The following is a 25,914-nucleotide window of genomic DNA, read 5'->3' as shown; positions in this document are numbered from 1 at the left end:
TTTGCCGTTGGCACCATTTTTCAAGGAACTATATGTTTGCATTCCTAGGTCCTTCTGCCCTACCGTTCACTGTGAAAGTCCGGTCCTGATTGTTTCCACGCTGTAAGACTCTGACTGCAAACCCCTTTCAAACCAACTTTCAAAATGTTGCTTGAAAGTGGTACACATAGCCTGTAATTTCCATAAAGCCGTATATTGATGTATGTTTAGTGTGGTTACTGCACTATTTCTTTGGTGAAAAACATGGATGGACGGTGCACATGCTTCAAAACTTTCTGGAAGATTCCATGTCACAGCATCTTGATTGGCCCACCCTATATGGGGTTGGACAGGCTAGATGCAGGAAGATTATTCCCGATGTTGGGGAAGTCCAGAACTAGGGGGTCACAGTTTAAGGATAAGGGGGAAGGAAGTATTTTAGGACCAAGATGAGGAAAACATTTTTCACACAGAGAGTGGCGAATCTGTGGAATTCTCTGCCACAGAAGGTAGTTGAGGCCAGTTCATTGGCTATATTTAAGAGGGAGTTAGATGTGGCCCTTGTGGCTAAAGGGATCAGGGGGTATGGAGAGAAGGCAGGGATGGGATACTGAGTTGGATGATCAGCCATGATCATATTGAATGGCGGTGCAGGCTCGATGGGCCGAATGGCCTACTCCTGCACTTATGTTCTATTTTTCTATACACAAGAAGCTCTGCATGTCCATGCTGACCATCGTGTCCAAGGGCTAAACCTTAGCACCGTAGCACAGACTTTCGATGGCGCAGTGGCTCAGCTGCCTCACAGCGCCAGAGACCTGGGTTCGATCCTGACCTCAGGCGCTGAATGTGTGGAGTTTGCAGGTTCTCCCTGTGGCCGCGCGGGTTTCCTCCGGGTGCAAAGATGAGTGAGTTTGTCGATAACTTAGCCTCTGTAAAGTTGCCCCTGGCGTGTAAGGAGTGGACGAGAAAGTGGGATAACATAGAACTAGTGTGAACGGGTGATTGATGAACAGCGTGGACTCGATGGGCCGAAGGGCCTGTTTCCCTGCTGCATCCCTAAACTAAACGAAATGAATCTATCTTCACTATGTCCTCAGAACAGTTCTAAGTGCCCGCGTGCAGCCCTGAAACAAGCTAGTTCAATTCTTAGTCGATCAATGGCATTTCATTTCCACATGTAGGCTTTATAACAACTGTACAGAATATTACCAATGGTTAAAGCGGCTTCTGAAAGCAAACAACATTCATAAGTCAATCACAGAAATCCTTTGGCACCTTTATGTTTACTCCTTCCTGTAAATTGTTGAGTGCCTTTGTTGAAACTATGAATGTATATGGCATCGATGGGAATTCTTAAGACTGACCCAAGAGGAAAAGGATTACTCCGAGCTGTGGGAATCAGGATTGGGCTGGTGATTTCTTTACACCTCGTACACTGAGAAAATCTTTCCTCAATGTGAGGGGGGGAAAAAGCCTTTTTTAAATGTGGGTACGGTTCGTATTCTCAGACATTATCCGATGTTGGGAATATCATTATCTCCTGCTTAAAGGAGACATGTTACCTAAATTGGCCCAAATTTCATGAGGCATTTCATTTCTTGAGACCAGGCCAGTATAAAAGTTCTTTTTCTGGTGCATCTTAAACAAAATCTGATGTTAACCTGGTTGTCATTAGCTGTCATTTCCTCTGACCATTTCCTGTACTTCGACACTAGTTAATTCTGGGGGTAGCTTTGCTTTGCATTGCATTTAGAACCACTTAAAAAAAAAAAAAAAAAAATTTAATTAAATGATTTTGATCAAATGTGTAACTTGTGGACACATATTGGTTTTTTGTTTTAGGGCCATTTAATAGACCAAGTGGTTTGGCTGGTCTGAGATCTTTAAGTAACAGCGCCTTTGGTGGACTGGGGAACCCTTCAATCAGTGAGTATTTCTGTCCTTTCGGTTCTTTGTATGACTCTCTCACGTTTGACTTTGAGAAGTGATACTTTGGCTGATATTTGGGCAGTACTGACCCAGTACTGTGAACTATAACAAAGCCAGGGCTATTTAAATGTGCAATGGCTAAATCCACGCCAGTGAGCTCAAAAACAGATAAATATTCGCTTTGCGGCCAGGTCATTACACTTGTTTACTTGTACGCTGATTGTAGTGGTGTGAAATGCATTTGAGTGCATCTCACCTGTGTATTATAATGTAACTGTGTTGCATTATTCAGCATTATTTGTGTACATCACCTTTCATCCTGCGTGCTGTATCAATGTGTATAATTTCAACCTGTGTAAAACATTCCTGTGCACTGTGACCATCCTGTACATAAGCTGCACTTGTTTATTCGGTAATGGGCTACATGTGCATACATTTCACCTCTTTCTGACAATCCTCTGTGTTATTTGGGGAATGCTTACCGCTCTCAACTCATTCAATAAGCAACTCTTTTTCACATCTACATAAATGCCCCCTCTGTATCATGTAATGAATGCATATGTTAAGAGTAGAGGCATCATGACTCTGCCTAATCTGTCGTCAGCTTCATCATTTCTGGTTATTGTATCTGTCTCAATCATCAGTTCCTTTCAGTGTGTTTCACAGAACGAGGGGAGGATGCTCCTCAAACTGCGGAGCATCTTGGACAACACAGCTCACCCCCTTCTGGTCAACCTGAGAAGCACCTTCAGCAACAGACTGGTTCCACCAAGATGCAGGACAAGAGATCCTTCTTCCCTGTGGCTATCAAACTGTACAACTCCTCCCACTTCTGTCCTGGGGTAGACTGACTCCCCCCCCCCCCCACACACACACAATCTTTGCACATCCACAATCCTTTCAACTCGCCACTTTAATTTCATGTTAATTTTGGAAGTTTCTATAAGATCCCCCCTCAATCTTCTAAATTCTAGCGAGTACAAGCCGAGTCTATCCAGTCTTTCTTCATATGAAAGTCCTGACATCCCAGGAATCAGTCTGGTGAAGTAGGTAAGACACATGGTCCCCGGGTTTCTGAGCAAATTGTTATCCCGTACTCTTTACCCCTGGCAATGGGCTTGGTGCGCCAGTGCCCCATTGCACTTGCAGCAGTGTTTGGTTTAGATTAGAGAAACAACACGGAAACAGACCCTTCGGCTCACTGAATCCATGCTGACCAGTGAACCCTGCACGTTAACACTGCCCTACACACTAGGTACAACATTTTACTTTTATACCGAGTCAATTAACCTACAAACCTGTATGTCTTTCGAGTGTGGGAGGAAAGCGAAAATCTCGGAGAAAACCCACGCAGTCACGCGGAGAATATACAAACTCCGTACAGACAGCATCCGTCAGGATCGAACCCGGGTCTCTGGCGCAGTTAGGCAGCAGCTCGACCGCTGCGCCACCGTGTATCGTGTATATGCCCAGTTCTCCTAGTGGACCTTATTTCTTCGATTTACAAGTTCTAGACCTTGATTTGATTTCAATGATTCATGGTTTTCTGCTTGGCATTTGGTTCAGCTATGAAACTTTGATGATGCCCTTGCATATTATTTTTGACAATGCCACTAGCAAACCTAGGTCAAAAAACTAGGTGTCATTATCCATATGTCCATTAGTGTTTTGAAAGGTTCAATTTGATTATTCGTGGTTCTCAATCATAATAAAGAAGATGTTTAGAAGGACTGACGACAGACAGTGCAGTTCACACCGTACATTCTTTATCTCTGTATCTCCCCTTCTCAGCCTGCAGAAGGGCCATGACCCGAAACGTCACCCCTTCCTTCGCTCCAGAGATGCTGCCTGACTCACTGAGTTACTCCAGCATTTTGTGTATATCTTCAATGTAAACCAGCATCTGCAGTTCTGTCCTGCAAAGTTCATTTAATGTTCGTCTCAGTGAAACCTCATACACGGATGTGCTGGTCTAAAACTCTGCACGTTCCAGAGACTCCAACACTCAAGAACTATGATTTGCAAAAGAAAATCCAAGCATGCAGTCCAATCTGCAGTGGGTGGCGAATATTAAAATAACTCAAGTTAAACATGGGGTTATAAATGAATGGTTATGTTGATAAATGCTGGCTACTTGAAGTTGATAATTGCATCTCACAGCGACTGGATTTTGTCACAATGACGTCTGGACTCCAGGCTGTTCATTGAATCGTAGATTTTTGGTGTACACTCGAATCTCAAGGGCCTGTCCCACTTTCACAACCTAATTCATGACCTCTGCCGAGTTTCCCCTTGATTCATATTCGCAGCATAGTCGTCACGAGGTCTTAAGAGGTTGTAGGTTGGTTGTGGCAGGCCGTGATGCTAGTGGTAGGTACTCGTGGCATCAAGTAGGTCGGGGCGTATTTTCTAGCCTGATGAAAAATGTCCATGAGTAAAAAAGGTCGTGAATTAGGTCGTGAAAGTGGGACAGGCCCTTAACCCTTTTTCCAAATGCGGAGAACAAGGTCCATTTCAGTGGTGGTGTGAATATTGCAATGGCAAGGAGATGGAAATCGAGTTCAGAAGGTTGGCTGGAAAGGATAGAGAAACAGCAAGAGAGATGAAGTGAAAATATTAAATAGAGGAAAACACAGAGAATGAGTAATAAATATAACTAACAAGCCCAGGAAAAGTGGGAGAAGATCATGAGGAATTGCGACAGAGAAAGCAGGAGAGACAGTTGTTGAGGGAAAGCAGTGAAAAGGTTTTGGAGAACACAATGAGATGGGAAATGATAAGATCATAAGTGATAGGAGTAGAGGTAGGCCATTCGGCCCATCAAGTCTACTCCGCCATCCAATCATGGCTGGACCATCTCTCCTCATTCTCCTGCCTTCTCTCCATAACGTCTGACAAATCAAGCAAGACATGGCTGTTTTATCTCTCATGAAGTATTTTGTGTTTGCAAGAGTGAATGGGATCTCTTTGACTAACTAATCCAGTTGATTACCTTCTGTTCTCCATTGGTTGTTCAGTGGTGCTGGGGCATAATTGCAGCAGTGTAGTGTAGCACTGGATGGTGCTGTTGGCCTATATTTCATTCTTTATCCCGAACTAACCACAAGCCTACCTCGGCACAGAAACAACTATAGACTTTGTTTTTGCACTGTTATCACCTGGTTACCAAGTATTACTGATTATTAATTCATTGTATCATTGATTATTGTATATTTCTGTGCTGTGTCGCTGTGTTAATGGTTGCAGCAAGTAAGCATTTCATTGCTGCATAAGAGTGTTCTTGCAAACACTCTTGTCTCTTAAAAGATCACCAAAGTTTCATAGTTAATCCACCCCTCGGATCACCACCAGCTTCTTAAAAAAAGTTAAAAGGGAAATTACTGTAGTTTTACTAAAAAGTCATACTGGTTTAAGTTTGGAGCAACATCTCAATCCAAGCTATTGTCTACAGACAGAATAACACCTCCCCTTCTTTGCTGAACTGCTCCCACTGCAATGTCCTGCACATAAAAGCTCAGCCACTTATGCAGTGTGAATGTTTGTGGAAAATTATACCTTTTGGATTGAAAACTTGACACTAATGGGAGAAGTGCCTGCTTCATCCTATGTTTTGAGATATTGGACCATTTTAATTTATAGTTTAGAGATACAGCAGGGAAACACAGAGTCCGTGCCGACCAGCGATCCCCGCACGCTAACACTATCCTACACACACTAGGGACAATTTACAATTACACCAAGCCTTTTAGCCGACAAACCTGTGGGACGTTGGAGTGTGGGAGGAAACCAGAGCTCCCTGAGAAAACCCACATGGTCACAGGGACAACGTGCACATTCTGTGCAGACTGCAGTCGTAGTCAGGATTGAACCCGGGCCTCTGGTGCTGTAAACCAGCAACTCTACCGCTGGGCCACCGAGCTGCCATATAATATGCTAAGCACCATGTTGCAATGTTAACTGATCTGTAGCTTACTGATCACTAGCTGTGTTCATGCAGTGTTCTCCCACCACATTTGTGTTTTAATTCATTGTAGTTGAATCCAGAGAAGGAAATGGGGAAATAGCCAGAGTTTCCAATCACCAGGGAACCCCAGCTGGGGAAGGTTTAGACTCCACTCTGCTTACAACAGTGTTGGATTTTTTTAATCAAATGATGTGTAATACCTTAGTTATGGGATTCAAGAATCAAAGGCTTGAGCTAAGGGCCAGAGGTTGAGCAGGCTAGGCCACTAATCCTTGGAACGCAGGCGGATGAGGGGTGATCTTATAGAGGTGTATAAAATCATGAGAGAAATAGATCGGGTAGACTCACAGAGTCTCTAGCCCAGAGTTGGGGAATTGAGAACTGGAGGACATAGGTTTAAAGTGAGGGGGGCGAAAAGATCTAATAGGAACCTGAGGGGTAACTTTTTCAAACAAAGGGTGGTGGCTGTATGGAAAGTGCTGCCAGAGGAGGTAGTTGAGGCGGGTACTATTGCAATGTTTAAGAAGCAATTAGACAGGTACATGGATTTAGAGGAATATGGTCCAAATGCAGGCAGGTGGGTCTAGTGTAAATGGGACGTTGGTTGGTGTGGGAAAGTTGAGACTGTTTCCACTGCGTGACCCTATGACTAATTGTGTGAAAGTAAGACCAAATGTGACTCTGTATCAAGACAGATAAGGGAAGCAGAAACAACTTCTAAATTATTTTTAAGCCCCTTTAGTTCCTTGATATCATTACATCCTCAGACTAATTGAGCCTTTTGTAATCCCTTGTTGACATGTGGTACTTAATGTTCATTTACAGAATTGAATGGCAATGAGCGTGCCAGAGTCTTGCAAAGCTGTAATCTTTCCCTTCTTGTTTCCAGCTGCCAATAGTATGTATACATTTTAAGCTCAGAGTGCAATGCTTGGTAAGTACTGTCATGTCCGCTGCCAGACCTTATAAACATTTTTTTGTTCTTTTGTTTTCTCAACCATTTCAGCATCCAACACAATGTTCAGCCACAAAGATGGCCCCAGTATGCAGACCTTTAGCAACCCTCATGAGCCTTGGAATCGACTCCACCGAACGCCACCTTCGTTTCCACCCCACCCCCTTGGCTGAAGCCAGGGGAGGCTGAGCGCAATTCCTCTGTAGCAACTCATGACAGAGATAGAGATGTAGAGAAGCGAGACTCTACTGTTAGTAAAGATGAAAAAGAAAGGTACGAAGGGTGAAGCGATAAAACTTCTCCAGTCCGATTCTATATTTTATTATAAAGAGCCTTGAACTCGAAGGTGTGGGCTTGTTCATTGTCGTGCGAATGTCATGGCGGACTTCCTTCAAATCCAATTGGCTGACTCATGGGCAGTTTGGGACACCTGTACCTCGGCTTGCAAACTCAATCACAACTAGCAGAATATTAAACTTGCAAGAAATGTTAGGCAGAGTTTCAACCCAGACGGAGAAAAGCAATTTGTCATTTGGCATCAAGCGTGCAGTTCATTTTAATGCTAGAGTACCTTGCTATATGTATTCATACCACCAATCTCAAGCCATTTTACTCCAGCTCCTGAGAAACTCAAATTCAGAGTCCATACTATGAAACAATAAACCGTAATTTTTACAAAATAAAATTGGATTCAAAAAGGAAAGAGCAATATCCAAATAGAATAAAATAAAATATCAAATAAATCAATAAACAATTTCTGAACCAAAACTTTTGCTAATTTTTAAACAGTGGAGACCCCTCCCCAAAACTTCATCTACCTAAAGCTAGTGTAAAATATATAATAATATTAACGATGGTCAAGAAACAATCACTCAGTTCAGTTGGCTAAATAGAGGAATAATATTTGCATGACATTTTGATGTTCTTTGCATCTATTTTTTTAAATCCATAGATTACAAGCTAAAATGTCATGTCATTCCATTTTATTTTTTTTATTTTGCATAGAAATAATTGTAAATTCAAATGTAACAGTGATTCCACAAATTTAGCCATATTCTGAATATGGTACATTACTGCTCATTCATTAATGGGTTCTTCAAAAGCAGAAACTCTCAGTGAAAAGGGAATTAAAATGGTGCTTCCGCCTTCATAACTAGTAAAATCTCAGTTAGTATAAAGCACTCACAAATCTACAGGTATTAATCGGAGAGAAACCATTCTCTGAGTTTATGATACGTTTTTTTTTTCCAATTTGAAACTGAAGCTTACTATCTTACTTGAACCACTTAATTAGAACCCATTACTGATCCGAGGTGTTCCCATTCACTAAACTATCATTTGACGCCCATTAAATTTGTGTTATTTCCATATTTTTGGATACTGTAATTCATTTGAAATGACATGAATCCTGAAATACACACCTTCAAGTTCATTATGCATTTAGAGTACATCTTTGACAACCATTGCTAGCTGACAATGTTGGTTTGTAATCATTTGGAACAATGTCTCCTTTTATTTACAGGTATTTTTGAATGATGAGCTTTCACTGTATGTGTCCTAGATTTACAAATTTATCTTTTGCCACACTCAACACTCACCAAAACCCATCTGCAATGCATTTGGCCAGCCTTTGCAACTTACTAAATTATAATTAATGGAACATTTTCCCAGAACACATTACTTATGTAAATCGAGCATTAAAAAAAAAATTAAAGATACAATGATTATTGTGCTGTTTGCCATTATTATATTGGGAGTTTCTACCTTAATTTATCTGCATTGGCAGTACACAATTAGTTTTGGTGGCCATGGGTGGAAAAGTCTATAAGTCAGGACTTTATTCAAGATTGGGTTGAACTTTCTCTCTTGAAGAAGTCAGTTAATTCAAAAAGTGTCCTTCCATTTGCTATTCTGCATGGACATGATATTCAGTAATGTTTTCTTCACTAAGTTTTATTTTACAGTTAGTGCAAGTGTGCGAATATGAACAGGCCTCTATTCTTGACTTGAAACTTCCTTAAGAAGTCTTTCAATATTTCTCCCTTTCCAGCTTAGAACACTTTATATGTGAAATCTCTCAAGCCGCCGGGACTGTCCTTCGTGGGATTCGTAAAGCTTTGATATATTTGGGCAGGAAGTCCATGTAAACTATTTGCACCACTTTCACACCCTGTGAGAAAATTCATGAAGTAAACTCCCATTGACAGTTTGGCAAAAGAATTTGGATGCAAAGACATTTATTTTGCTGAGATTGAGATCAGTAAATTCTTAGCACTGTTGGGAGGAGAACACATTGGTTCCATGGTTTGTCTTAAATGGTGGATGCCAAACATTAATTACTGAACCCGTTGACATTAAGAGCCAGAATCTCAGCCGCAGGAGTCACTGCTTCTCCAAAGAAACTTTCCATCCTGCCTTATGGAATCATGCCTTATTTTCGCATTGGGTCCCGTTGTTACCAGAACCTCCCCATCATGTACGACAGTGGCACTTTGCGATGACGACAAGTCATTTGCAGCTAAGACGAGACATGCATTCTCATCTTCTTTTAGCTTTTTAGTTTAGAGGCACAGTGCGGAAACAGGCCCTTCAGCCCGCAGAGTCTGCACCGACCAGCGATCCCCACCCTTTAACACTACCCTACACACACTAGGGACAATTATACATTTATACCAAGCCAATTAGCCTACAAACATGTACATCTTTGAAGTGTGGGAGGAAACTAAAGATCTCTGTAAGGCAGTAGCTCAATCACTATGTCTCCGTGCCACCATGTATGCGCCATATTCATGTTGATCTTGGAATTTCTTAACACTCCACTTATTCACCGTGGTAAAATATTATTCAAAAACGGGGACAGGAAAGGTTTAGAAAGATATGGGCCAAACGTGGGCAGGTGGGACAAGTGTAGATGGGGCATCTTGGTCACTATGGGCCGAAGGGCCTCCTTCCGTGCTGTATGACACTATGTCTTTATAGCAAAGCCACCAATAAGTTAGCCACCTACCTAAACTCATCCTTCGGGAATCTAAATCTTTCTTCAACATATTCCAAACTCTTAGATGACTGAAGTCGAGGCTAATTTGATAATACTTAACCCACTATTTGCATGGAAAATTAAAAGCTCCTGGTGAAATGTTCCATTTGGCCTCTACATAATAAACACCACACATAATGGAGATTATTACCCTGGCGTGCCATCGCTCTCGATAGTCTTGCCTTTCATGGGCCACCGTCGTTACCTTTTGTAGTACACTACCTTGATTGATCAATCTTTATTAAGCAACCTTTGTGGTAGATCAAGACCATCCTATATGGGCTGCAGCATGTTTGAAATATGAAAGGGAAGAACTCATGAATCAAGAAGTATTTCACTAAGCATTTAAAGCAATGGAAAGAATGGACAGAAGTGCTATTTCTTCCATTTGGGAGGGAAGAGGGAAAGTCTGGAGAGCTCCATTTTAAGGAACGTAGCAGAAGCTAGTAAGATAACCTCATAGTGTCAATCAGCACAAAAAATGGGCCCTTCGGCCCAACTTGCCCATGCTGACCAAAATGCCCCATCAATTCCCGCATTTGGCCCATATCTCTCTAAAACTTGGGTTGCCCCTCAGATTCAGATTCAGATTCAGATTCAAACTTTATTGTCATTGTACAGAGACAACGAAATGCAGTTAGCATCTCCCTAGAAGAGCGAACATAGAATATGAGCAATAAATAAATAAATATATTTATTAACCTCAGGTTCCTATTAAATCTTTCTCCTCTCACCTTAAAGCTATGACCTCTGGTTCTTGATTCCCCTACCCTGGGTAAAAGACTGTACATTTACTCTATTTATTCCCTCATGATCTTATACACTTCTGTAAGATCACCCCCTCATCCTCTTGAACTCCAAGGAATAAAGTCCTAGCCTGGCCAATCTCTCTTTATAGCTTAGGACCTCAAGTCCTGATGAAAATCATCTCTGCACATTTTCCAGCTTAAATCTAGCCAACTGAGTTGGAAGCTCATCGGTTAAATGGTCTGCTTGTTTTACACTTCACCCAGTGGTAGATGGGCAGCAAAATGCATTTAGCAACTTTCCCACTGGGTGGTTTACGTTAACACCCCCCCTCCCCCTCCCTCCACCCATGAAGGTAACACCAAGCAATGGTCAACCAAAGAGATAAGAACAATGAAAGAAGATGAGAAAGATGATGATGATAGGAAGAGAGATTTGGAAAGGAAGTGTTCTATTTCTGGATGGAAAAGTTAAGCAGACACATAAGAAAAATTTTCCAAATTTGGTTCTGAGGTCAACAACACTGGCAGGCTAACGTTTTGGTTTCCACGCTGATTTTAACCTAGTCTGTGAGTAAAGCAATATGTCAAAGGTGTAATCTATACTCTGCCATTTTTTGTGTTGTGAACTAACTGAAGCTTTGCGGAGCACTTTATATTCTGGCGTTTGTCATTTGCCTGTTCTTTCTTTAATGGATTCAGTATTTTCTGTTTAAAGTAAGGGCACGCTGCATACTGAAATCAATTTGCCTCATGTTAAAATGCTAGCTGATTCTGTATTATTGAAGAGATGGATGCTGTTTATGATAACCACTTTGCCATGACGTTGCGGGTGTTTCATTTTCTGGAATCTTCCTTCCTGCGCCAATGTTTTTGCAGACAAGTTGGAGAGGGTGTGGTGTTGCCTTTACTGATTCTGTTTTACATCTGCCACTGGAGATGTAAGGGAGCCCTTGAGTAGCTGACCCTCTTACTCCCTTGCTCACCCTTCTTATCTCCTGCCGGCTCCCATTACAGAGACGGGGCCTAAACGCATGGCACATGGTTCTCAAAGGGGCGTTGTATCAGGAACAATGAGGATTTTGTTTTACACACAAAAAAAATAATTCTGCCCTGATGAACCCGAGGCCTGATAACCAGCATGTTACACTTTAAAACTTTAATTCCTGCATAGAATTTGCCTATCAATTGAACATGTAATATTCCTATATAAAATCTCCCAAAATATTGTGTCCCTAAGAGAAAAATTATCAATTGCTTCAACATTTCCATACAGAAGTACAAGAAACAATAACCAGTTAGCATGTATTCAAGTCTGTATAATTTCTGAGGGAAATCAGAACTATCCCTTTGTTAAAATGAGTAAACTATGTCAGTCAATACAGGTGAAGCTTCAAATGATGTGTTTATATTACAACTCTTGAGGAAGGGAAATGATTAGATAATACCGTACAATTAACAGCTACTGAGAGGGGCCCAAAGATCTGTTTGATTTAACTTCACAAAATCTGACCTGTGGTGGAGGTGGATAAGATAGAGGTATTTAAGAGGCCATAGGATAGGCACATGGATATGTGGGGAATGGAGGGACATGGGACATATGTAGGCAGAAGAGATTAGTTTAACTTGGCATCATTGTGGGCCAAAGGGCCTGCACTTGTGCTGCACAAGTTCAAACATGTTTTGAAGTTCTCAATAGAGGGCGACAGTTCTGATTTAATATTGGCCATCACCACAAGACTAAATGACTCAAGCAGTTCTGATTTTATCTGATATCATTTATAAATAAGGCCTCCTTGGACTGCCCGGATGAATGATCTGACCTATTAAAATCTGACTGTGCAAATTCCCCCCCACATGTTTTTAAAGCTCCTTGCCACTGCAGGGCATGTTCGATCCGCATGCTCGGCCTCTTGGAGCATTGTAGTCACAATCCACAGTATACGCCAAGTCAACTCTTATCACAAGAAAATTGTTCAGTCAAAATACGATGAACAATTCTCACAATCCAATAAATCTAAACTGCTATTCATTTGATCCATTTGTGTGACTGTGGATCGAAAATGATGTCCACAAGTCAGTTTAGTTTCATTTAGTTTACAGATACAGCGCGGAAACAGGCCCTTCGGCCCACCGTGTCCGCACCGACCTGCGATCCCTGCTCAGTAACACTATCCCACACACACTGGGGCCAATTTACATTTATACCAAGCCAATTAACCTACAACCTGTACGTCTTTTGAGTGTGGGAGGAAACATAGAAACATAGAAACATAGAAATTAGGTGCAGGAGTAGGCCATTCGGCCCTTCGAGCCTGCACCGCCATTCAATATGATCATGGCTGATCATCCAACTCAGTATCCCGTACCTGCCTTCTCTCCATACCCTCTGATCCCCTTAGCCACAAGGGCCACATCTAACTCCCTCTTAAATATACCAATGAACTGGCCTCGACTACCCTCTGTGGCAGGGAGTTCCAGAGATTCACCACTCTCTGTGTGTGAAAAAGTTCTTCTCATCTCGGTTTTAAAGGATTTCCCCCTTATCCTTAAGCTGTGACCCCTTGTCCTGGACTTCCCCAACATCGGGAGCAATCTTCTGCATCTAGCCTGTCCAACCCCTTAAGAATTTTGTAAGTTTCTATTAAGATCCCCTCTCAATCTCCTAAATTCTAGAGAGTAATAAACCAAGTCTATCCAGTCTTTCTTCATAAGACAGTCCTGACATCCCAGGAATCAGTCTGGTGAACCTTCTCTGCACTCCCTCTATGGCAATAATGTCCTTCCTCAGAAACCGGAGCACCCGGAGAAAACCCACGCAGGACACAGGGAAAACGTACAAACCCCGTACAGACAGCACCAGGAGTTGGGATCGAACCTGGGTCTCTGGTGCTGCAAGCGCTGCAAACTCTACCGCTGCGCCACCGTGCCACCCTTGTTTGTTTTAGAAGGAATTCGAAAATTCTGAATATTTAAATTAGCATTGAAAATGCATTTTTAATGAAAGGCCTGGTTTCTTTTTTTTTAAATGAACTGATTACACGAGCACGCCATCTTCTCTACGCCACAATTCAGTCCAAGCAGGTTATCCTATCTCACTGGTTCTTGCATGTTTCTGAGGCCCTTCACTGGCGTCTGAAATACTACCCTATTCAAAACTTGACTTCGTATTAAATTGTCATGGCTATGAGATCAAATATTGAAGCACCGATTAAAATTGTCAGGAAAGCTGCTTTGAACCGTTGCAGATGATAATTTAACACCACTGTGATTTTTATTTTAAAACTAAAGTCATCAGGATATCGTTGTGTTCAGAGTCTTTTTCCCAGGCAAAGGGAATCAAGAACGAGGTGCATAGCTTAAGGTGTTAGGAGAAGCATTTAATAGGAATCCGAGGGGGCAGCCCAGAGTGGTGGGTGTGTGGAATAAGCTGCCAGAGGAATTAGCTGAGGGCAGGGTATAATAACAATATTTAAAGAGATATGAACATTTACATTGATAGGCAAGATTTAGAGGGATATAAGTAAATTCATAAGTTCTCAAACAGAATTAGGCCATTTGCCCCATCACATCTATTCCGCTATTTAATTGTGGCTGATCCATCTTTTCTCTCAACCCCATTCACCTGCCTTCGCCCCATAACCCCTAACTAATCAAGAATGGACCAATGGATATGGGGTTAAACGTGGGCATATGGGTCTAGATTAGATGGGGCATCTTGGTTGGCATGGACAGGTTGAGCTGAAAGACTTCTTTCTGTGCTACGGTGTCTCTACGACTGTATATAAACCATTTTTGTTCTGTATGTTTATCCTTAGGGATACCTTGGAGAAGCGGCACACCACTCATGCTTCATCTCCGTCAGTAAATCAAGTTAATTCTTTGGTGCACAACCGTAGTTCCACCGAGCACAACGAAACCATGTAAATAGTGAGCTGCGCGATAAGGAAAAAGCCACGGAGCGAGAACGGGGATCACACTGACACTTGGAAAGACTCGTCCGTTGATGAGCACAAAGTTAAGGAAAACCACGCACCGGACAAGGAGAACCTGGGGCTGGAGGGCAGGATCGGGGAGGACTCCAACAAGCATATGAACAGAGTCAATTCACCTTACATCAGGCTGGCCGGCACGGACGGCCGAGAGCCAACAGCCATGCCAACCGAGAGGTGGATCGGAAAAGCGAGCCTTCTTCGTACGACCATCAGAAGAAGAGCAACGAGGTTAAAGTCAAGGAGGAGCGGAAGGAGGACAACGACATTATTTCAGAGGTGATTCAGAACACAACGACTCCCCGAACACGTCCCAGCCCACCCTCGTTGCCCAGTGTCCATCCCAGCCCCTCGATGGCCGCCATGCCAATGGCCATGGCATGAGCGAGGTACATCCCATGAACAGCATCAACACGCTGGACAGGACACGGATGGTTGGCTCCGTTTATGGGGATTAGCCCAATACCAGGGAGTGAGCGCTTTCCATATCCTCCTTTCCACGGGGACCCCATGAGGGATCCCTGCGAGACCCCTACAGAGGGCTGGACATCCACCGCGAGACCCGCTGGCCAGAGACTTCTTGCTGAGGAGCGACCCGCTGCAGCGGCTGTCGGCGCCGCGCTTCTACGATGCGGAGCGCTCCTACCGGGACCGGGAGCCCCACGACTACAACCGCGAACACGCGCTGGTGGCCATGGACCCCAGGCGTGAGCACGAGAGGATGAGCCACCTGGAGGAGCGGGAGAGGCTGAGCATGCTGAGAGATGAGTACGAGCACGGGCGCCTTCACCCCATCCACGCGGCCGCCTTGGACGGCCACATGCCCCACCCCGGCCTCTTGACGCCGGGACTTCCCAGCATGCACTACCCCCGGGTGAGCCCCTCCTCGGCCCACCAGAACGGCATCCTCAACAAGACCCCCCCAACGGCTGCTCTGAGCGCCCCTCCCCCACTCATCCCCACCGGCGGCAACAGGGCCGGCTCACCCCGGAGGACTACGCCCCTGACTAGCTCAGAGGCGAGAGACAGGCCCCCTTCGCACACACACAAAGACATCGAAGCCCGATAATACAGAGACGGCAGGAAAAAACCACACATGAGGAAGGTAACTGCGGAGGTCAAATAAAGGCGACTTTTGCAGCGTGACAACCCACCGTCTAAAGCATTGGACTTCACTGGACTGGGGCGGGTGAGCGCAGCCTCCACCGTCAACATGTAAAATTACTTTGCGGAAATAACACTTTTGTACATTTTAAGCTTAAATTTTTTGCAAATGTTCAATGTCGATTTTTTTGTTCCTTTCTCCCTGTTAATTTTATTTGTAGTATATATATATTAAAAAAAAAATGTGTTGTGAAGAAAGAGCAAACTAAAACGGAAAAAAAAAGAGTTACTGCTATATTTATCAAGGATTTGGGTATGTGGTAAATGAGGAGCCTAAGAGAAAAGAAAAGAAAAGCTCTTAAATTGTCTTTGGAGAGGAGTAATGGATAAGACTCGGTTTGAAGGAATCAAGCTGTATAGACAACTGTGTATAGAGGAAGTTCCCAGGCCGAATGGAACTTGGTACATATATGCAAAAAAAGGAAAGACAATAAGTTTTACTGTGTACAAATGTAATAGATTGAAGGGCGGCTGTTTGACGGCTGATCAGAAGCATCAACAATGCGAGCTATTGGGAGATTAACTATCTGTTAACACAGTCTGCTTGTGCTGTGTTGGATAACTTTTTGCGGCTGTACAGATGTTCCCAACTATGCAAGCGGGTGAATGCCATGGCTTTTCACGCAGAGAGTCTGCATTCTTCGATGGAGCCTTTTCAACACGATTCATTTAACCACCACGTCTAGCACATTACATTGTGTCTAAGGATTGTAAACTATGTTAATGAAGTAAAATTAGTTCTGTTGGTCTAATAGTGTATTAAAGTGCTATCTGAAGTTGTTTATTCTGTTTGGAAAAAATTCTATCTATGACAGTTGTTTCTAATGATCAGAGATCTATTTTAGTAGTCAACTGAAGGTTTAGTTGTGAGCTTCAGATTTTTGTGAACTCCTGATGTTGTGCAGTGTTTTTGAGAAACAAAAAAATAATGTACACTGGATCAGTAGTGCTAGAACTCAATATTACCTATAGACTTTCATTTGCAGATATGCTGTTTATCATGTACGTAATGAAGTCCTTTACAGATCCTGTTGTAAAGTGAAGCGACTCTGAAACTTCGGCATGTGCTTCATAAACAAAAACTTGTGTTATGTAAATTGTGCCATGTTATTAAAAAATCGAACTGAAGTGTTCTCAGTCTAACTGCGCTGCAAGCCTGGTGTTAATATTGCTTGCTCTTTGGTCAAGAGTGTTTTATTGTCATATGTCCCAGATAGAACAATAAAATTCTTACTTGCTGCAGCACAACAGAATATGTAAGCATAGTACACTGTAAATAATATGATAAACAAGAGAGAGAGAGAGAGAGAGAAATAAAAAGTTCAGTGTGTATATACACACACACACACACACACACACACACATAAGTTCAGTGTGTATATATACACATACTCACATATATTTATTATTAATTATTATTGCACTATTATTGTTTGTTTTTCGAGTATGTGTGTATGTGTATATAGTGCAATAATAATAATAATAATAGTCTATAGGATAAGGATAAGGGGGAAATCTTTTAGGACCGAGATGAGAAAAACATTTTTCACACAGTGGTGAATCTCTGGAATTCTCTGCCACAGAAGGTAGTTGAGGCCAGTTCATTGGCTATATTTAAGAGGGAGTTAGATGTGGCCCTTGTGGCTAAAGGGATCAGGAGGTATGGAGAGAAGGCAGGTACAGGATACTGAGTTGGATGATCAGCCATGATCATATTGAATGGCGGTGCAGGCTCGAAGGGCCGAATGGCCTACTCCTGCACCTTATTTCTATGTTTCTATTGTAGTTCAGAGCTTATATGAGGTTGTAGTGTTTAGTAGCCTGTGTAGGGAAGAAGCTGTTCCTGAACCTGGACGTTACAGTTTTCAGGCTCCTGTACCTTCTTCCCGATGGCAGCAGTGAGATGAGTGTGTGGCCAGGATGGTGTGGGTCTCTGACGATGTTGGCTGCCTTTTTGAGGCAGCCCTTGTGGCTATTCCACAGAGAAAACCTAGCCTTGTGGAAGTGATCACACATGTTAACATTTGGGATGTACAAAATAACTGGTTCAACTATTTTTAACTATTTTAAAGATATGTTTTGTTACCTTCAACAGCTTCCATCTGCCTTGTCCAATTCTCTGGGACATGTTAGCGATCATCTGCTTTGTCTGTACCTTCCCATACTCCCAGTTTCCCCCTCGCCGACTCTCAGTCTGAAGAAGGGTCTCAACCCGAAACGTCACCTATTCCTTCTCTCCAGAGATGCTGCCCGACCCGCTGAGTAACTCCAGCATTTTCTGTCCATCTCAGCTCTCAGTAAAGTCGGGCATTTACCATTACTTTGCCAAAGTAGCTGCTCTTGATAGTTAAGTTGTGCTTTCAGCTTCTTGGTCCATGGGAAACATCACAGTCATCAGTATTATCCTCTCACAATGGCCGGTGAATGCACTTCTAACAGGGGTCACCAATGAAGGTTGAGATTAGTGATACAGAGCGGCAACAGGCCTTTCGGCCCACCAAGTCCGTGCAATCCCTGTACACCAACACTATCCTATGGATAACTTACAATTCTTGCCTACAAACCTGTACGTCTAAATAGGAAAGGTTAAGAGGGATAAGGGCCATAGGCTGGCAAGTGGGGCAAGCTCAGAATGCCACCTTGATCGACATGGACTAGCTAGGGCCGAAGGGCCTGTTTTATAGCTCTCCGACTGTAGACCACTGGTCACTTCTATCAGCCTAATTGTTAATGGGACAGGAACATGGATCTTCATCTTGCCCTCAAACCTCAAGACTGCGATTTCTCATTGACACTTCTGCACGGCACAGTGGTGCAGCAGGTAGAGCTGCTGCCTCACAGTGCCAGAGACCCGGGTTCGATCCTACCTCAGGTGAATGGTTGTGTGGAGTTTGCCCTGTGACCACTTGGCTGCTCTGATTTCCTCCCCCATCCTCAAAGACGTGTCAATTTGCCTCTGTAAGTTGCCCCTGGTGCGTAGGGAATGGATGGGAAAGTGGCATACCATAGAACTAGTGTGAATCGATGACTCGGTGGGCCGAAGGGCCTGTTTCCATGCTACATCTGCAAATTAAAAATCTTTATTTTACATGATAAATCAACATAGTGGAGATTAATTGGTGTATGGGGAGTGAGATTTTGTAGAGATGAGTTGCCGGAATTGGTAGAAAGGAACTGCAGAGCTGCTTATAGACACAAAATGCGGAGTAACTCAACAGGCAGGCAGCGTCTCTGGTGAGAAAGAAAAGGTAACGTTCGGGTTGAACCCTACACTCTCCCTCTCCCACCCTGTTTATCCGACTAGTTTCACTGTCCTTTGATTAATTTTACTGATAGTATGCCTCCTTGTCACCTTCCCCTCAACAAACATTCTCCATTTCCTTATCAACATCTACTTTGATCCGTCATTTTCACACCTTACCCATCCGTATCTCTAGACTCACTCTCCCCTGACTCTCAGTCTGACCAACGGTCTCGACCCAAAACATCACCCATTCCTTTTCTCCAGTGATGCTGCCTGTTCCGCCGCGTTCCTCCAGCACTTTGTGTCTATCATGAGTTGACGGAATGCTGTGTTAGTTTCAGGATGGACCACCCATTGATCTATTGATCACAGCTGCCAGCACTCAACCCCTAAGCTGCAACCATGGTATCCAACCCTTAAAAGTACAGAGACAATTGGAAAGCAACACTAATCCAGCTACTTGAAGGATGGATGCGCTCAGAATGATCTGGACATGCCAGTGACATACCTTACTGGCTCTGTCTTTCAGCACAGTGATCAGAGTGACTGAAGAAGGCTGGAGCGAGGATAGAGGTTCCAGGTAGTTGTTTGAGGGTCGTCATAATCTCAGGCTGAGCTTTGAGACCAAGGAGGATTTGCTTCCGCTACGGTTCCACTTTAGAAGATCATGCCCACTGCATCCCAGGATAGATGGAATCCACACTGTGATTCGGGGAGCAGTTCTTCAAGAAAGGACACAAAATGCCGGAGTACCTCAACAAGTCAGGCAGCATAGAGTCGTAGAATAATACAGTGTGGAAACAGGCCCCTTCGGCCAAACTTGCATCTCTGAAAAAAATGGGTAGGTAACATTTCAAGTTGGGACCCTTCTTTGGACCGATTTTAGGGGAGGGCCATAACAAAGAGTGATAGGTGACACAGGTGAGGGGGAGGTTTGATAGGCAGATGGTTAGGACAAAGGGCAGAGATTAAAACAAAAGTTGTGAGACAGAAGGGTTCAAGAGCTGCAAATTGTGAAGCTCTGGAAATGAATGGAGGGGGAGGAGAGAAATGTGCGGGACTGGTGGAATACGGGGAGGGAGGGGGAGAGAAAGAAAGAGGGAGGGTTGTTAGAGATTATCGAGTGATACAGTGTGGAAACAGACCCTTTGGCCTAATTTGTCCACACCAACCAACATGTTCCTTCTACACCAGTTGCAGCCTGCCTGTGTTTGGTCCATACCTTTCTTATCCTTGTACCTGCCTAAATGTTTCTTAAGGGCCTGTCCCACTTGCTGATTTTTTTCGGCGACCGCCAGCATCATATCAGGGTCGTCAAAAGATTTTTAACATTTCAAAATCCAGCGGCGACAAAAACGTGTTGCGACACTTGAGGAAACGCCACGTGTCAATACGTCATCACGCCGCGACTTTTTCGGTGACCTGATACGTCAGTCAATGATGCCTAACGTCGCCGAAAAAAATCACCAAATGGGACAGGCCCTTTAAACATTGCGATAGTACCTGCCTCAATAACGTCCTCCGGCAGCTCATTCCATACACACACCACCCTTTGTGTAATAGGGTGTAAACTGTAAAACAAAGATGCCCCTTGGGTTCCTATTAAATCTTTCCCCCCTCACCTTAAACCTACGTTCTCGATTCCCCTACCTTGGGCATGAGATGGTGCATTTACCCGATCTATTCCTCTCATGATTTTGTATACCTCTATAAGATCAGCTCTCATCCTCCTGCGCTCCAAGGAATCAAGTCCCAGCCTGCTCAACCTCTCCCTATAGCTCAGGCCCTCGAGTCCTGGCAACATCCTCTTGAATCTTTTCTGCTTCCTTTCCAGCTTGGAAAAGTCTAGATTAACTAAAGCTGGAGAGGTTGGAGAATGCTCTTCGAGCATGGGTCAAAGTGGACTTCCCCAGTGGGAAACGTGTGCGTGTGCGTGTGTCGGCGACAAGGAAACGTGATGCGGTGTGGAGCTGGATTCAGGGGACCAAACATGGTTAAACGTGCAAGCAGAGCTCATAGAAAAGAGGTGCGGAGTAGGCCTTCGGCCCTTCGAACCTCACCGCCATTCAATTGATCATGTCTGATCATTCCAAATCAGTATCCCTTACCTGCCTTCTCTCCATACCCCCTGCCTCCCTTTAGCCACAAGGGCCACATCTAACCCTCTTAAATATAGCCAAATGAACTGGCCTCAACTACCTTCTGTGGCAGAGAGTTCCAGAGATTCACCACCCTCTGTGTGAAAAAAGTTTTTCTAATCTCGGTCCTAAAGGATTTCCCCTCTATCCTTAAGCTGTGACCCCTTGTTCCGGACTTCCCCAACATCGGGAACAATCTTCCTGCATCTAGCCTGTCCACCCCTTAGATTTTGTAAGTTTCTATAAGATCCCCCCTCAATCTCCTAAATTTTAGCGAGTGCATGCATGACTGGGAATGCGATTTGCTGCATAGCTGGTGTCAACAGACCGGTAATGTGGTTAGGCATGCACATGGTCTGGGAACACATGGTCAGTTTGACTACAGGGGAGGTACGTGGTTAGTTGTATCAGGTGTGACATTATGTGGCATCAGTCTACGAATGCCTGTCCACTGCGACTTCTGTACATGGCTGAAGAAAGAGAAGATGAAATGTGTAGGAAGGAACTGCAGATGCTGGTTTAAACGGAAGATAGATACAAAATGCTGGAGGAACTCAGCGGGACTGGCAGCATCTCTGGCGATAAGGAATGGGTGACATTTCAGGTCTTGATCCGAAACGTCACACATTGCTTCTTTCCAGAAATGCTGCCTGTCCCGCTGAGTTACTACAGAAGATTAAATCTCCTGTTCTTGAGTATAGAACCAGTATTATCTCCTTACTGTACCAGTGAGCAGCAAACTGTAAGTTGGGGAATAGGTCAATAGTAGTAGCAGCAGCCATTCTGAAGGTAGGAAGCTGGGAGCAACCATAGACTTAGCCTCCTTGAGCAAAGAGTCCAGGACCCACTTCAGCCTTTGAGGACAAAGAATGACATTTGAATGAATATTTTCAGGGCAACAGGGCAAGTCAAAGTCACTTGTTCTGGTTTTCAGTAAGAACCTTGCTCCTCACACCCATTGACGACAAATATTAGAAAGTGCAGCCTTGATGTTATGGGGTTGCATTAATCTGGAAACAAAAAAAAATCAATTGCCAATGAAAATACTGCTGGAAAGCAAGGCATCAAGATCCACTCATTCCCACAGCACACACAGCTTGCAGGAGCCCAGAAATTGAGATAATTTCCAACTGATTGCCAGTCCCTACTCAAACATCACCTATCCATGTAACCAGAGATGCTGCCAGGCCCATTGTGCTACTCCAGCACTTTGTGTCTTTTTTGTTGTTGTTGTAACCAGCACCTGCAGTTCCTTGTTTTCTCCATCTCTCTTTTGAGTGCCGGTTTCCAATTGCTTGGAACCACTTCTATTAGAGTTGCACAAAGGAATATCTAGACCTGTTTTTTTTTTCTTCTCTCTCCCACCAATTCTGCGAGGCAGACTGGTTCCTGGCACAAGTTGCATCCATATATAGTTCTTGCAAGTACATTAGGAAACTAATCCCACTGCCTTGTGCTCTTCCCCACAGCTCTGCGTCTTGCATTACTTCAAATACAGTATCTGTGCAAATTTCCCCTTCAACAATAAAGCATTCTCTGTCGAAATACACCGGCTTTGGGGAATAAGTCAATGCGCTTAACAACTGCGCATCAAAATAAACCTGCCAACCTCTCTCCTCACACATTACTATTTTAAACTGCTAACCCTTCACTAACCGGGCGACCAGAGGAAATTGTTTTTCCACTTCAGATTTATCAGACGAAATGCCGCAAATGGAATGGAGGATCCAGATGCTCAAATCTAGCCAGAGGCTACAATGTAATAGCAATTGCAAAGATATTCCTGCAGACAAGATAATATTCGGGACTACAAATATAGAATGAATGAAGGAGCAAGGCTGGGAATATTAATGATATACAGCATCTTGGCAGGAGACATGTTAGTAAGCTGCACAAATCATCGAGCAACTGGAAACAGTGTGCAATGCTGGGGGGAATATTTAATAAGCTAATTTAATGGTCACAGATAATAAGTTAATTAAACTGAATTCCTATCAGCATTAAAGAAAGCAGGAACACACATCAAGCATTGCAAGCAAAAATAATTAACACATGAGAATGGGGCTACTACTTGTGCATTTTAACTCAGACAGCCTGAAGAAGGGTCCCAAGCTGAAAGGTCACCCATCCTTTTTCTCCAGAGATGCTGCATGACCCGCTGAGTTCCTTCAGCATTTTGTGCCTATCTTCGTTTTAAACCAGCATCTGTAGTTTTCTTTCTACTCTAACTATTTTAACTCCCCTTCCCACACCCATACTGACCTATCTGTCTTAGGCCATCTCCATTTGCCAGAGTGTGGCCACACATAAAATGGAGGAACAACACCTCATATTGGGTAGTTTACAATCCAACAATATGAATGTTGAATTTTCCAATTTAGGTAACTAATCTGCCCCCACTACCACCACCACCATTTTACCCCCCTTCTCTTCTCTATGCTCCACCTGGATGTGCATCCATTTATCCCTTTCCTCTTCATATTTAGCAGCATAGAAAAATAGGTGCAGGAGTAGGCCATTCGGCATTCGAGCCAGCACCGCCATTCAATATGATCATGGCTGATCATCTAAAATCACTACCTCATTCATGATTTTTCCCCGTATCCCTTGATTCCTTTAGCCCTAAGAGCGAAATCTAACTCTCTCTTGAAAACCTTCACGTCTCTCTCCTTATCTCACAGTTTTTGTCTTTTCACCTCTGGCCTTTTTCCAACCATCTGCCAATCTGTACCCACCTACATAGTTCCCTAAAAATAGAGGCACGTAAAATCTAAGGCATAAGCATGCTCGCCTTCCTTAGATTGGTCATTGAGTACAAGAGTTGAGACATCAGGTCGAATCAGTAATACAAAACGTTGGTGAGGCCATACCTGGAATATCGTGTGCTGTTCTAGTCACCATATAATGGGAACAATGTGATTACACCAGGGAGGGTGCAGGGAAGATTCAAGGGTCGACACAAAATGCTGGAGTAACTCAGTGGGACAGGCAGCATCTCTGGAGAGATGGAATGGGTGACGTTTCGGGTCAAGACCCTTCTTCGGACTGCTCCACTGAGTTTCTCCAGCATCGCGTGTCTATCTTTGGCTTAAACCAGCATCTGCAGTTCCTACCTACACAAAAATTCAAGGATGTTGCTGCAACCAGAAGGATTGAGTTCACCCTTGATTAAGTTAAGAAGAGGTCGAGACAGTTTTGATTAAAGATTGAGTTAAGAAGAGGTCGAGACAGTTTTGATTAAAGATTGAGTTAAGAAGAGGTCGAGACAGTTTTGATTAAAGATTGAGTTAAGAAGAGGTCAAGACAGTTTTTCCCGGAGCAAAGAAGGCTGAAGGAGAACATAATAGAGAGATGTAAAATCATGAGGGGCAGAGACAAAGTGGATGGTCACAGTCACTTCCCCAGGGTAGTGGAATCTAACACGGGCATCGATTTAAAATGAAAGGGGAACGATTTAAAGGGGAATCGAGGGGCAAGATTTTCCACATGGAGGATGGTGCATTTACAGAGGAGCTGGGTATAATTATAACTTTTAAAAGATATTTGAGCATGTTCATGGACTGGAAATGGTTTAGACAAGGTCCCGCTGGCAAGCCGATCCAGAGGTTGGAATACATGGACTCCAGCGAGAGGTAGCAAATTGGATACAAAATTGGCTTGATGGTAGGAGGCAGCAGGTGGTAGCGGAAGGTCGCTTTTTGGATTTAAAAAAAATACACCAGCTTTGTATCCAGTGCAACAAAACTTATAGGAAGAAATAAAGGATGCACGCAAGGCGATAAGTGCAGGAAGGAACTGCAGATTAAACCGAAGATTGAGACACAAAAAGCTGGAGTAACTCAGCGGGACAGGCAGCATCTCTGGAGAGAAGGAATGGGTGACGTTTCGGGTCGAGACCCTTCCTCAGACTGGTTCGGCATAAGGGAAACGAGAGATATAGACGATGATGTAGAGAGATAAAGAACAATGAATGCCCCCCACGTAAGGTGACGTTTGGGTTAATATACCCAATCGCACTCACCAAGCTCCATATAGAGACTCGAGTACAACTTCACAGACAGCAGGTAAGCACTGAAAACATTGTGACTGGTTTTGTACAACCCATTTAGCAATGACATACTGGAATTTGAAAAGGCCAAGCGACATTTGTACACGGTGATACTTTAAAAAACAATTGTCACTCAATCTATGCCTCGGGGTCCACAGTTTTACAACTGCCAAGATGTAGAAACATAGAAAACAGAAAAAGAGGTGCAGGAGTAGGCCATTCGGCCTTTCGAACCAGCACTGCCATTCAATATGATCATGGCTGATCATCCGAAATCAGTACCCCATTTCTGCTTTTTCCCCATATCCCTTGATTCTGTTGGGCCTAAGAGCTAAATCTCTCTTGAACATACCCAGTGAATTGGCCTCCGCTGCCTTCTGTGGCAGAGAATTCCACAGATTCAAAACTCTCTGGGTGAAAAAAGTAGTTCCTCATCTCAGTCCTAAATGGCCTACCCCTTATTCTAACCATATAACCATATAACAATTATAGCACGGAAAACAGGCCATCTCGACCCTTCTAGTCCGTGCCGAACACGTATTCTCCCTAGTCCCATATACCTGCGCTCAGACCATAACCCTCCATTCCTTTCCCGTCCATATAACTATCCAATTTATTTTTAAATGATAAAATCGAACCTGCCTCCACCACCTTCACTGGAAGATCATTCCACACAGCCACCACTCTCTGAGTAAAGAAGTTCCCCCTCATGTTA

The 25,914-nt window shown here is 43.6% G+C and overlaps 1 protein-coding gene across 1 annotated transcript in view; it reads left to right on the top strand.

Moving 5' to 3' along the window:
• The window catches only part of auts2 (activator of transcription and developmental regulator AUTS2), a 1,005,438-nt gene extending 988,526 nt beyond the window's left edge, over positions 1-16,912 (top strand). Inside the window, 11 exon segments of the mRNA XM_033046152.1 lie at positions 1,825-1,908; positions 6,882-6,983; positions 6,986-7,103; positions 14,432-14,516; positions 14,519-14,583; positions 14,585-14,753; positions 14,756-14,980; positions 14,983-15,042; positions 15,044-15,127; positions 15,130-15,157; positions 15,160-16,912. Coding sequence (XP_032902043.1) covers positions 1,825-1,908; positions 6,882-6,983; positions 6,986-7,103; positions 14,432-14,516; positions 14,519-14,583; positions 14,585-14,753; positions 14,756-14,980; positions 14,983-15,042; positions 15,044-15,127; positions 15,130-15,157; positions 15,160-15,674 — 1,535 coding nt within the window. The 3' untranslated portion in view covers positions 15,675-16,912.
• Positions 16,913-25,914: the final 9,002 nt, after the last annotated feature.

This window comes from Amblyraja radiata, chromosome 28 (genome assembly GCF_010909765.2).
Source record: "Amblyraja radiata isolate CabotCenter1 chromosome 28, sAmbRad1.1.pri, whole genome shotgun sequence".
Lineage (NCBI taxonomy): Eukaryota > Metazoa > Chordata > Chondrichthyes > Rajiformes > Rajidae > Amblyraja > Amblyraja radiata.
This window is presented reverse-complemented; position numbering and strand designations above follow the sequence as displayed.